Below are 12214 nucleotides of genomic sequence, written 5' to 3' on the forward strand. Positions count from 1 at the left end.
TTGAAACAAGCAAAACATTCTGCCAATGGGGTAAGCAAAAAAAAAAATCTTATTTCAAACTGTATACTGTATAACTATATATATATATATATATACTATATATACTATATATATATATATATATATATATATATATATATATATATATATATAAGATATCTAAAACAATTTTAATCAAAAAGGATTTTCTAGACAAGTAGATATTATTGTCTTGTTTTCAGAAAAAAAAATAAGTTAAAATTAAATAAGTTTTCGCTTGAAACAAGCAAAACAATCTGCCAATGGGGTAAGCAAAAAACAAAAACCTTATTTCAAACTGAAATTTTTTTTACCCCATTGGCAGATTATTGTGCTTGTTTCAAGAAAAAAAAAATAGTTTTACTTGGAAAACCAGTCTTAAGTAGCACGGGTATATTTGTTGCAATAGCCAAAAATAGATTGTGTGGGTCAAAAAATATTATTTTGTAAATTTCCTAACGCAAATATATCAAAACTAAATTTTTGATTAGTAATATGCATTGCTAAGAACTTCATTTGGACAACTTTAAAAGCAATATTTAGATTTTTTTGCACCTTCAGATTACAGATTTTCAAATAGTTGTATCTCAGACAAATATTGCCTGTCCTAATAAATCATACATCAGTGGAAGCTTATTTGGTCCAGGGTCACATACACTGCAAAAAACCTTTTCTTACTTAGATTTTTTGTCTTGTTTCCAGCCAAAATATCTAAAAAATCTTAAATCAAGAAGGATTTTGTGGTCCAGGGTCACATATATTATATAACAGCAAACAAATTGGAATAATAATAATAAGCGTAGATACCATCACATTTTATGAAATATATAGCAGAAGTCATTATGGAACTGATAAAACCTGCTGTAGCCCATATGTTTAAAAGATGTAACATTGACATATGATACTATTTTCGCCTGCACAGAATGCCATTCTTTACATCAATTAGCAGTAATTCTTATAAAGCATCACCTAAAGGGCAAGATATGACATCAAACTCGTAAAAATCCTGAACAAATCTCAGCAAATGAGACCAGTCAGTTTTAGATGATCATTCACAGCTGTGTTGTGACATCATAGTGAGATCCAGACACGACTGAAGCACACAACATGACATTTATTGAGAGGCTAATTTCAGACTCTTCAGGATCAGACTGCAGTCATCAGGACCCCACAGCGTGAAGAACCACACTGGAGTGCATATATTTCCAACCTTGTGTGATACATAAAACTATGCACACTATAATAATTTACTGCTTTATGGAGTTCTAAATTGTATTAAGCACCAACATTTCTATTTAGATATTTCTCCTAAAATTCTTCACTGCAAAAAGGCTTTTCCTACTTAGATTTTTTGTCTTGTTTCCAGCCAAAATATCTAAAAATTCTTAAATCAAGAAGGATTTTCTAGACGAGTCAAAAATGTTTTCTTTTTTCTGAAAACAAGCAAAATAATTTGCCAATGGGTTAAGCAAAAAAATATTTCAAACAGAAAACAACACCGCAAACAATGATTTTCTGACTTAGATTTTTTTAAATTCTTAAATCAGGAAGGATTTTCTAGACAAGGAAAAAATAATGTCTTGTTTTCAGAAAAAATAAGTTAAAATTAGGTGAGTTTTTGCTTGAAACAAGCAAAATAATCTGCCAATGGGGTAAAAAAAAATAATCTAGATGCTTGAAATAAGATTATTTTTCTCTTCTGGAAACAAGACAAAAAATCTAAGTAAGAAAATCATTTTTTGCAGTGAAGATCATTTTTATTACCCTATTGGCAGATTATTTTGCTTGTTTCAGGCAAAAACACAATTATGATTTAAGAATTTTTAGATATTTTGGCAAAAAAAAAAAAAAAAATCTAAGTAGGAAAAGGTTTTTTTGCAGTGTTTCTAAAGGAAACAAAAAATAGTTTCCAAACAGAAAACAAGATTATTGTTCATACCCCATTGGCAGATTATTTTGCTTGTTTCAAGCAAAAACGCACTTAATTTTGACTTGTTTTTTCTGAAAACAAGAAAATAATTTTTACTCGTCTATAAAATCCATCTTGATTTAAGAATTTTTAGATATTTTGGCTGGAAACAAGACAAAAAATCTAAGTAAGAAAATTATTTTTTGCAATGTTTCTAAAGGAAACAAAAAATAGTCAGTTGTTATCATATGAGGCGCATTTCCATTACAGATTTGTACAACACTTTGGCGATATTTTATAAATGTCAAATAAAAAGTGCTGAGATATGACAGCGTTTCCATTAACTGATGTTATGCGACTAAAATGCAATTTTTTCCTCTCGCGATTAATCATGGCGACGTTTTTTTTGCGGGATTTTGGATTTATTTAATCGAATGTGACCTGTAAATGTGAGAAAAAAAAAACGTTTCCATTGCTGTTTTGCGAAATATTCCTTTTTCGAATGGCATGAAAAACCACCTCATGCGAGCGTAAAAGCTTGTTTGCAATATATGGGAGTTTTTGCGCAATTGGTGCGTTTCCATTAGGCATATTTTCAATTTGCAATTTCAATTTGCGCAATTTAAAGGGTAATGAAAACCCAGCTATGGTTAGAGAATGCCATAGTACTTGGCATGCAGATAGTACAGCTTTTTATGGAACTGGAAGAATTTGATGTAAATGTTTGAGTTCATATTAAAATATTTGTCTATTGATTGCACACTTTGGTCTCTTGGCAAATGTGAGACTTTGTTCTGAAATTTAAAAGGTTAAAAAAAAAGAATGATTTCATGAATGAAAAGTCATTATTTACTAAACATTTTACCATCTAAAGCAGATCTGTGTCTAATGACATGTGACAAGTAAAAACAAAAAAATGTGATCACATGGAACAAGTCAAATTATTTTAGGTGAAAAAGTTTCAAAAGTCTCTATTTGCTCTCAGTGCTGTAGAAGAAACAACTAGGGGTGGGGGGATCTCATTTGTGATTTTCTTTCCTATTGGAAGCTTCACAGCTAAATTGCTTGCCTTGACAGGTAAAGGATGACGATATTCAAGGGGAAGAAAGCACAAGGTGACTTGTTCTACCCACATAGCGTGAAAATTTTGCTTTGATGATGTTCTAATTTAGAGCTGTCTTTTATCTCGACACTGCGATCGATGCGCAGACTAAAAAATCATTTATTTGCTGAATAAATATTTGAAAGGAAAAAAAAAGTGCGCTTTGTTATTCCTTGGTATGTTCGATTCACCCTCAAGTACTTTTCAGTCTTTGCATTTCTTCTTAGAATTCTGAAATAAAACAAATTCAAATGCATGTTATTCATAACTCTGGTCACATGAATTGAGCAATCCCTGATGCCCTGGATCAATGCTGTATTATAACCCTACACATAACATATGCCCTGAATATCAATAAGGCCAAAAAAGAAAAACCACAGAGAGATGATTTGCCCTGATCACCCGTTGGTTTAGTCGCATGACACTCTCTCGCCATCAGCAAGGCAATTCATAATCAATATTCACCCAGAAAGCACACCTGCATTCAAGGTTGTGCTCCGAACTTGATTAATTAATGACGCTGTGTTGTGTCCCTATTGACTTCATGATGATCCTTCAAAGGCAGAGTATAATAAAAGATCTAAAAGATGAAGCTGTGACCTCAAGTGTAAAAAAGTTTCTGATTGTTTTCTTGTCTTTTTGTGCAAAAATTATTTTGTGCCAAGATCTCAGAAACCTCAGAAAGAGTCATTTGTTTTGGTTTGACTGACCTCCTAGAGACCTAGACATTCTTACTTTACATGTAATCCATTAATTGTTACCTATAATTAACCTTTAATTAAACCTTACCTACTACAGTACATTTACCAAAGCAATATACAACAGGAGAAGCACACTGTGTGCAATATTGTTTTCTAGGGGTGCTCCGATCATAAAGCATTCTTTTTATTATAATTATTTATAGTGAAACTCCAATCAGGATTGTTAGGCATTTAATCCTTTTTTTAATTTGAGGGGCGGAGTGGACATTTTTCAAGAATATATATTTATCTCACCTAATTTTTTTTTTCTTTTTTTTTTTTTTTTTTTTTTAGAATTGTGCAATTATTGCACAATAGCTTACACACAGCACAAGCCTGATTTCCACAAACACATTTATTCATTATTTTCAAATCCAGACATTGTTATTGAAAATGCTTTTTCAGCATTTTGATTCATTTTTTTACACAGTACAGTAATCTTTCATAGACGAGTTTAAACAATACATATAAGCAACACATTATTCAGTGCTTTTTACTTTTGCATTTACTTTATTAGATTTAAATACTAAGTTGCTCAAGCAAGTGGCAATTTAAACTGCTTCTGTTATCACAAACATTGTAAATGACTAATTTTACTATTGACAAAAACAGTTCTACTGCCTTTTTTTTGCATTTAAATCTTTATTACAAGTAATCCTGTTGTTAATAAAGAACTTTCCTAGTAGTTTTCCTACCTCCACGAGTACCATATATTATTGCCTTGTTTATCTGAAAATGCTCTTTTCCTTTAAACCTAGCCAAAAACCCATATGCGTTGACTGTGAAACACAGCAGACTTTAATTATATGCATTTATGGTGTAATTATGACATTTCGTGTCAATCCTTGTTCATATTTACCGCAAACAAGGGGCGTGTTTTGTGTTTTGGGGGCCCTTAGCAAGTGGTCCCGGGTAGACCCCCTAGGTGGATTTTGCAAATGATTCTGTGGTAGGGATGAGTAACCTATTGTTTACATTTTATCACTACTGATACAATACTGCTTATTGATGCCATTATACAACTTTCTATAAATTGGTGCAAAAATAAATAATGTAAAAAGATGTTAAAAATTTTAAGTTATTTTATTCCTGCAGTTTACAAATTCCTCTAAACAAACAGAAAATGGCACATAAAGCACCTTTTAAAAATAAAAATGCTCTCCAAAGAGAGAGAGGTTTCCTCAGCATACCACAACATGTTTGAACATCATATGCATAGGAGCACAACACAATGGAACGGAGAATTATAGCGCCCCTAGCTATTTTTATGTAATGAAATTAACATACTGACTTCCACAGGAAGGAGGCGTGATTGTGATTACTCCAAAGTGTCCCTCTTTTAAGGAAATTTTCATCTCTGATTTAATCTACAAGATAAAAAAGGCTTATAGTTAAAATCTAGAATTATTTATAATGATACTCCCATCAGGATTTCTACAGACATTCATTCAGGACCTGATTTTCATTTTTGAAATTGGGGTGAATTCCCCTTTTAGGTGACTCTTGGTGTCGAGTGGTTGAGTTTTTTTTTTTTTTTTAATATGTAATTAAATGTTTACTTTTGTTTTCACAATAGGCCAATTATGAGCACATCGTCTCTTGAGAGCGCAGAAGTGCTGAATGGTTTAAATACTGGCCAAACTTGAAAAGAAAGGAAAATTATAAACTTTAGTGGCGATGCATGTAAACTGTGACAGTTCCTGTTTCAAACGTGCAGTGTGCAGCTTGCTTATAGTGCAGACGCGATGTGGTCATTTAAAGCCATTTGCGCATTTTGAGAGGGAAAGCTTGCGGAGATTCACTCGTGCTGTTTGTAAAATAACGCCTGACAGAAAGTTTTCTAATTATTTTGTAAGTTATTTAATAAAGAAATATGAATTGCACCTCACCTTAAAATTATTTTACCTGCGCCGGACAGAGATTGAGACGGTGCCGCTGCACATGCCAAACCTCTCACGGCAGGCGCGTCCGGTTATGAGAACAGTTTCTAAATCGCAATTAACAAATAAGTATACGGAGATAAAACAACGCAGGTATAGATAACAGTATTGCATGTCCTAAAGCTTATCAGTAGTCCGGTATTAAACCAATTACAAAAATGTCCGGTTATCGATTTCCATCGGAAGAAATCGGGTTCCCCGGGGGCCCCCTGGATCACGGGGCCCCACGCATTTGCGTGGGTTGCGTGGTGCCTAAACACGCTACTGACCGCAAACAATGCACTGTCACTTTAATTCTGCATGTGCAGCACAGACTCAGTGTGGAAATGATCTCTGCACTGCCGCAGACGCACCGCTCCTGGAACGCACTGCCAGACTGCAACTGTGCGCAGCTTGAACACTTTTATCAGATAACATGAACACGGAAAATGTGAGTCTCAGTTATGTGAACCTGGCTTTTTCTGTGTGCACTTCGAGTGTGCATATTCTCCATGAAAGCGTGCCAGTGCTGAATGTTTAAACACTGGAAATAATTCAAAAAGAAATGCAATTTATAAACTTTAGCAACAATGCGACACTGCCTCTATTGTGCAAGTAACAATCCCTGTGTCAACTGTGCAGCTTGCAGCTCGCTTATAGTCAGCTTGTGTGGTGATTGGAAGTCTTTTGCGCACTTTGAAAGAGAAAGAGAGAGAGTGCCGTCATTCACTTGCGCTGTTTGTGAAATTACGTCTCACATAAGGTTTTCAAATGACTTTATAAGTTATGTAACTAAGAAATATGAATTGTATCTCACCTTCAGCATTATAATTGTTTCACCCGCACCTGACAGAGACTGAGGCAGTGCTGCTGCATACTGGTTTATGAGATCGGCTTTTTTTAGAGGCCGCTGATCAAACATCTCAAAACGATTATCGGCCGATAGTGATCGGTAGCCGATCAATCGGAGCACCCCTATTGTTTTTCATAATGCAATGCTGATTTCTTACATAGCATTTGATTCCAATTTGATTCCAAAGGCCTATTTTTCAAATATGCTACTGCTGCTTATAATGTATTCAGCTTTATGACTGTTTAACAAATACTGTTTTTCAGTGTATACTCCACAATATTTACTAAGCCAGTGTCCTCAACATAACCTTTGCCTCATATCTGACTCCTATGTCTCCTAAAGGAGTTTCAGATGATTTCAAAGAGGCACAGGGAAAGTGTTAAGGTTACGTCAGCAGGCGCAGCGCAAGCAGCTGTCTGAAAGAAACTTTCTGAAGACTGATAGTTTGAAACAGGACTTCAGAGAGACAGGTTCAAAATTTCATAAACTGCAGTTTTCTCCAGTAAATGAACTTGCGGTTCCCCTGTGCACTGCCCTCTAGCTATAATGCAGCAAACTGTTCTCAGGCTGTTTATGAGGGCTCATATTGCAGTTTATGTATCGGCTTACATCGCTTTTCACTTTGATGTGCATCACCAGCTTAAATAGCATAAACATGCCAAACCACTGAGATAGAAGAGTGATGAAATACCGTCTCAGTTTTAAAATGCATCGACGATCTTTCTGTTTTCCTATCTTTACACAAACAAGTAAATACACACTCAGATTTCTAATCGCCAGTGTGCAAATAATAATAATAAAAAAATGCATTACACATTCAGTTAGACAAAAATTCACATTTATTTATTGTTAAACAAGTGTAGAACTTTACATCCTTTGTAGAGATGGGCTCCTTTACATATTTATCAGAGATGGGTTTCTTAATTATGCATATGAGGATGAACTACGTCGACCAGTGCTGTAAAATATTCACAAAAGTATCATTTTTAAAGAATAATTTAATAAATAAATATCCATCCCCAGCTGCAGTAATATGTCTTTAAAGACGAAGGTCCTCCTTCATGCTCAGCTGCGGCCTTCAGTCGCTACATTTTTCATGCTTTGCACAGATTTGCACAAAAAATAAATGTGTGCAAGGCACGAGAACACCAGAATCTACTGAAACTGAAGCGGCAAAACCATTTTCATGAACAGGACAGAGGAATTTCCATGTCTTTTGCAGCGTACATGTGGTCATCCAGCAATTGCATCACCATAAACAAGCTTTAAAACTTTTTACATAGTCATCTCATGTTCAAAATCTCTTCATTTGCTTTTTATTTTGGGCTGTTCTTGATTATTTTATAGCAATTTATTTTACACAATCAATACAACAAAATATATTGTTCTATGTTATATTATTACCCTTGACAGTCCCGTGTATGATTGAGAAAATATAAGGCCTGGGGTTTGTTTGCTAGTGGTCATATGGGACTTTGTTGATGATTGTAAAGGGTGTTACAGGACTCCTTTAGTTCAGTCAGGACAATCACCATATGTCTTAGGGTCCTGGAAATTCCATTTTTGTATATAATAAAAAAGAAAAAGCAAAACTGCATTCAAAAGAGAAATATGTGAACATATATGTACATCCTTTGAGAAACTTATGCACTGGAACGAGACTTCTTTTTTTTGTTGGCTTAATTTTATTCATTTTTTATGTGAAACTGGATTCCTATATACAGGCCCACACGGAATCTGCAACCGCAGAACACTGCGAGGCCTTCATTCACAAAGTTCTACTGTACACTTCATCTGACCCTTGCTTGTTTATTAAATAATTGTGGCTAATTTGATTACATTCAGCTACCAAAAACAAGGTAACAGTTAAAAATCACAAAAATGTGTTTGCTTATTAGTGCCTTCTGTCTTGTTTTCCAGTAAAAACGCTCAATACATTCATTTAAACAAAACTGTATACTTTCTGAAATATGTCTTAAGATTGTTTCTTACCATCACTGGTAAAAATTGGTGATGCTGGCCATTGAAAAATTGCTTGTAAATTTCTAATGCTATATGATCACCAAATCTTGGATTCATTCTTTTTGTCAACTTGTTTTCTTTCAATTGAGTCTTTGCAAAGGTGTTCTCACGCCTCACATCATTTTCTCACACAGTGAAAAATACATTGCGGAGCAAAGAGGAACCTGACAAAGTGCTGACAGACAAGACAGAACAGGTTACTTTAGGTATGAAACAAAGTCTCAGCTTTCAAATTTGGTCATTTTTTAAAGAAATTGAAACAAATACCATTTTGTGGCTCTTTTGTGTCAGGACAGATTGGTGTTGCGCCTTAGTTCAAGTGTCACATGAACCAATCATCTCTTATTCTTTACTAGTTATAGCATGAAATAAACATTAATAGCTCCCAATAACGTGATGTCGTCCACCACGGAACATGATTTTAATGCAATTTTTGTAGTTTCACCGGGAGCATGATTGGGCTAGTTTTAAGTAGCAGTTGGGCTGGCTTTGTTATGAAGACCTGGCAACCCTGGCGTACACTGCAAACAATGCTTTTCTTACTTGTATTTTTTGTCTTGTTTCCAGCCAAAATATCAATTAAATCAAGAAGGATTTTCTAGAAAAGTAAACAATTTAGAACAAGCAAAATAATCTGCCAATGGGGTAAGAAATATAATCAGATTATTTGTTTTACCCCATTGGCAGATTATTTTGCTTGTTTCAAGCAAAAACACACTTAATTTGGACTTTTTGTTTTTTGAAAACAAGACAATAATTGTTACTCGTCTAGAAAATCCTTCCTGATTTAATAATTTTTTTGATATTTTGGCTGGAAACAAGACAAGTAAGATAAAATCTAAGTAAGAAAAGCATTTTTTGCAGTGTATGCACCTCAGCTTTTGAATAAAAAGCATTATTTTTGGATCATTCTGGCAAAGTTACTTAAAACCTATGCTAATTGACAGAAAACACCATTGAATCCAAGATCTGGTGATAGTACAGCATAACAGCAACAAAAGGGAACAAAAGGTGGGAAGGTAGGAAGTTGTTATACCCTGTTTGAAGTCAGTAAATTTTCTAAAATTTGGTTTTATGCACTTTTGCTGTTCAAGTTAATGTATTTCTAAGAGTATTTTACCGAAAAACAAGGCATAAGCTTTATGTGACACATTTCACCAACCTCATCCATTCCACTGCAATTTCCATCTAAAATCAGCGCAGAAATGCGATTAAAAAGTCTGCAGATTCCGTCTGGGCCTGCCTGTAACTCGTTGGACAGCAGCGGTACTTCTCCATTATGTGTGCAGTTATGTGGGAGGCTAAAAAAAGGAAGACCACTCTGCCATCGGTGGATGGGCGGGGCTGTGTACATGGTGGGCGGTGCTTACAGTTAGTTTTAAAGGCTTGTGACCAGCTGCATTTGTCCCTCTCTTACGTCCCCCTCGGGGACACAGGCATCTTTAGAAACGGGGATGATGAGGCCCTCGCTACTGTCTCTGCTCATCTGATAATACGCGTGCAGCTGCTGGCCTGACCCCAGGTTGGGCATGCTTTTATAGTAAACGTCTTCGTTCGGACTGTGTTTGGATGGCGAGAGGTCCTGGTCGACGTCTAGACTGCTCTCCGAGAATGGCGAGTCTCTGAGGTTTGGCATGCTGGTGTACACCGAGTCTCTGTTGGGGGAGGGCAGGGCGGTTTCGGCCGGAGGCGGAAGCTGGCCCATGTAGCTGTGGGGATGCGAAGGCCCTCCGTCCATGTCGGCCCTCGCTCTCTCCTGTGTGTGATACAGGAGCGAGTGAGTTCGCTGGGGGATGAGGGGGGCTTCGAGCGTGCGGGGATGCGTGTGGTGCAGCCCCAGACCGCCCATCTCACTGTCCCCGCCCACCTGCACCAGGGACGACGTCTCCGCAACCACAGGCTCCTCCCCTCTGCTGATCCCCGCCCCCTTTTTGGTGCTGATCCGGGACTCGGCGGCCCTGAGGTTGTTGTGCACGAGCTCGGAGATGATCATCTTCTCGAAGGCCGTGTCATTGAGACTGAGCCCGCAATCCACCACCTGCACGCCGTCGCTGTAGTTATGAAGTGAGTAGCTGTTATTGAAGTTGCCGTTGAGTGGTAGAGTCCCGAACGTGTTCGTATCTCTGCCGCTGGTCACCGAGTGTCCTGCAACAACACGAGGAGAAAAAAAACGTTAGGTTGTTTGCTCTTGCTAAATCTGAGAAATAAAATCACAGTGTTTAATGCTGTTTAGGAGCTGCATTTGAGTCAAATGCATAACTGCATTTGGCATTTTTAGAACATGCAAAAAATGAAAATCTTTAGTCTGCGCATGCAGAACGGTAAGGTTCTGTTAAGAAAAATTTACACTGTATTATCGCCCAGTCCTACGTATAACTTTATGACCACCCACTCATGATTTTCTGTAATGCTGCTTTGAAGCAATGTTTATTGTGAAAAACACTCCAGAAATAAGTCTACACTTCAGACTGAGGATTAGTTCTCACTATTAACTGTTTTTTTTTCCTCATTAAACTCCCAATTTGCTGCTTATAAAGAGTAAGTTTAGGTATGGGATAGCATTAAAGGATCTAAAATATGGTCACGCAGAAAAAGGCATTAATATGTGTTTTATAAGTACTAGTAAACAGCCAAAATACTAGTAATATGCATGTTAATGAGTGACTAGTTAATAGTCCGAATTGGTCCCTACACTCTTAAAAATGATGAAGCCAGAGAAGAACTTTTTTGCCTAAATGGTTCACAAAAGACACAAAAGGTTCTTTGTGGCAAAAGAAGGTTCTTCAGATTATAAAAAGGTAAGAAAAAGATGGAACCTTCAACTAAATGGTTCTTTGTGGAACCAAAAATGGTTCTTCTACGGCATCGCTTGAAGAACCGTTTAAAGCACCTTTATTTTTAAGAGTGCAAACTGAAGTTTTACCAGAAATAAATTTGGCTTTTAGGAGTAGTTCACCTCCAGAACAAAAATTTACAGATAACGTCCTAACCCCCTTGTCATCCAAGATGTCATCCATGTCTTTCTTTCTTCAGCCATAATAGTATTATGTTTTTTGAGGAAAACATTTCAGGATATAATGGACTTCTATGGTGCCCGCTAGTTTGAACTTCCAAAATGCAGTTTAAACGCAGCTTCAAAGGACTCTAAACAATCCCAGCCGAGGAAAAAGTGAAACGATTGATTATTTTCGAAACAAATTGACAATTTATATACTTTTTAAACTTAAACGCTCTTCTTGTCTAGCTCTGCCTGAACTTCATGACAGTTGAGATATGTCGAAAAACTCAATTTCTCCTCCAACCACAAAATAGTCCTACATTGCTTCAGAAGTACCAACCCATTGTTTACAAAGTTAACATGCAAAGAAGGTCAAATGTCCTTTACAAAATAAGGTAAAACAGCAATGTAGGAGTTTTACAACATACCCTAACTGTCATGAACTGGAATAAACACAGAGTTCACACAGAGCAAGAAAATACTTTTTTTTTTTTTTTTTTTTTTTTGAAAAAATAAAATAAAATAAATAAGACCCTTCTTCCTTGGCTGGGATCATTTAGAGCCCTTTGTAGCTGCATTTAAACTGCATTTTGGAAGTTCAGACTTGGGAGCACCATAGAAGTCCATTATATGGAGAGAAATCCTGAAATGTT

The 12214-nt window shown here is 36.1% G+C and overlaps 1 protein-coding gene across 1 annotated transcript in view; it reads right to left on the minus strand.

Moving 5' to 3' along the window:
- Positions 1 to 7459: 7459 nt before the first annotated feature.
- Positions 7460 to 12214, minus strand: part of LOC141293545 (adhesion G protein-coupled receptor L2-like) — a 5953-nt gene continuing 1198 nt past the window's right edge. The window contains exon 2 of the mRNA XM_073825569.1: positions 7460 to 10708. Coding sequence (XP_073681670.1) covers positions 9942 to 10708 — 767 coding nt within the window. The 3' untranslated portion in view covers positions 7460 to 9941. The remainder of the gene's footprint in view (positions 10709 to 12214) is intronic.

This window comes from Garra rufa, chromosome 20, assembly GCF_049309525.1.
Source record: "Garra rufa chromosome 20, GarRuf1.0, whole genome shotgun sequence".
NCBI lineage: Eukaryota > Metazoa > Chordata > Actinopteri > Cypriniformes > Cyprinidae > Garra > Garra rufa.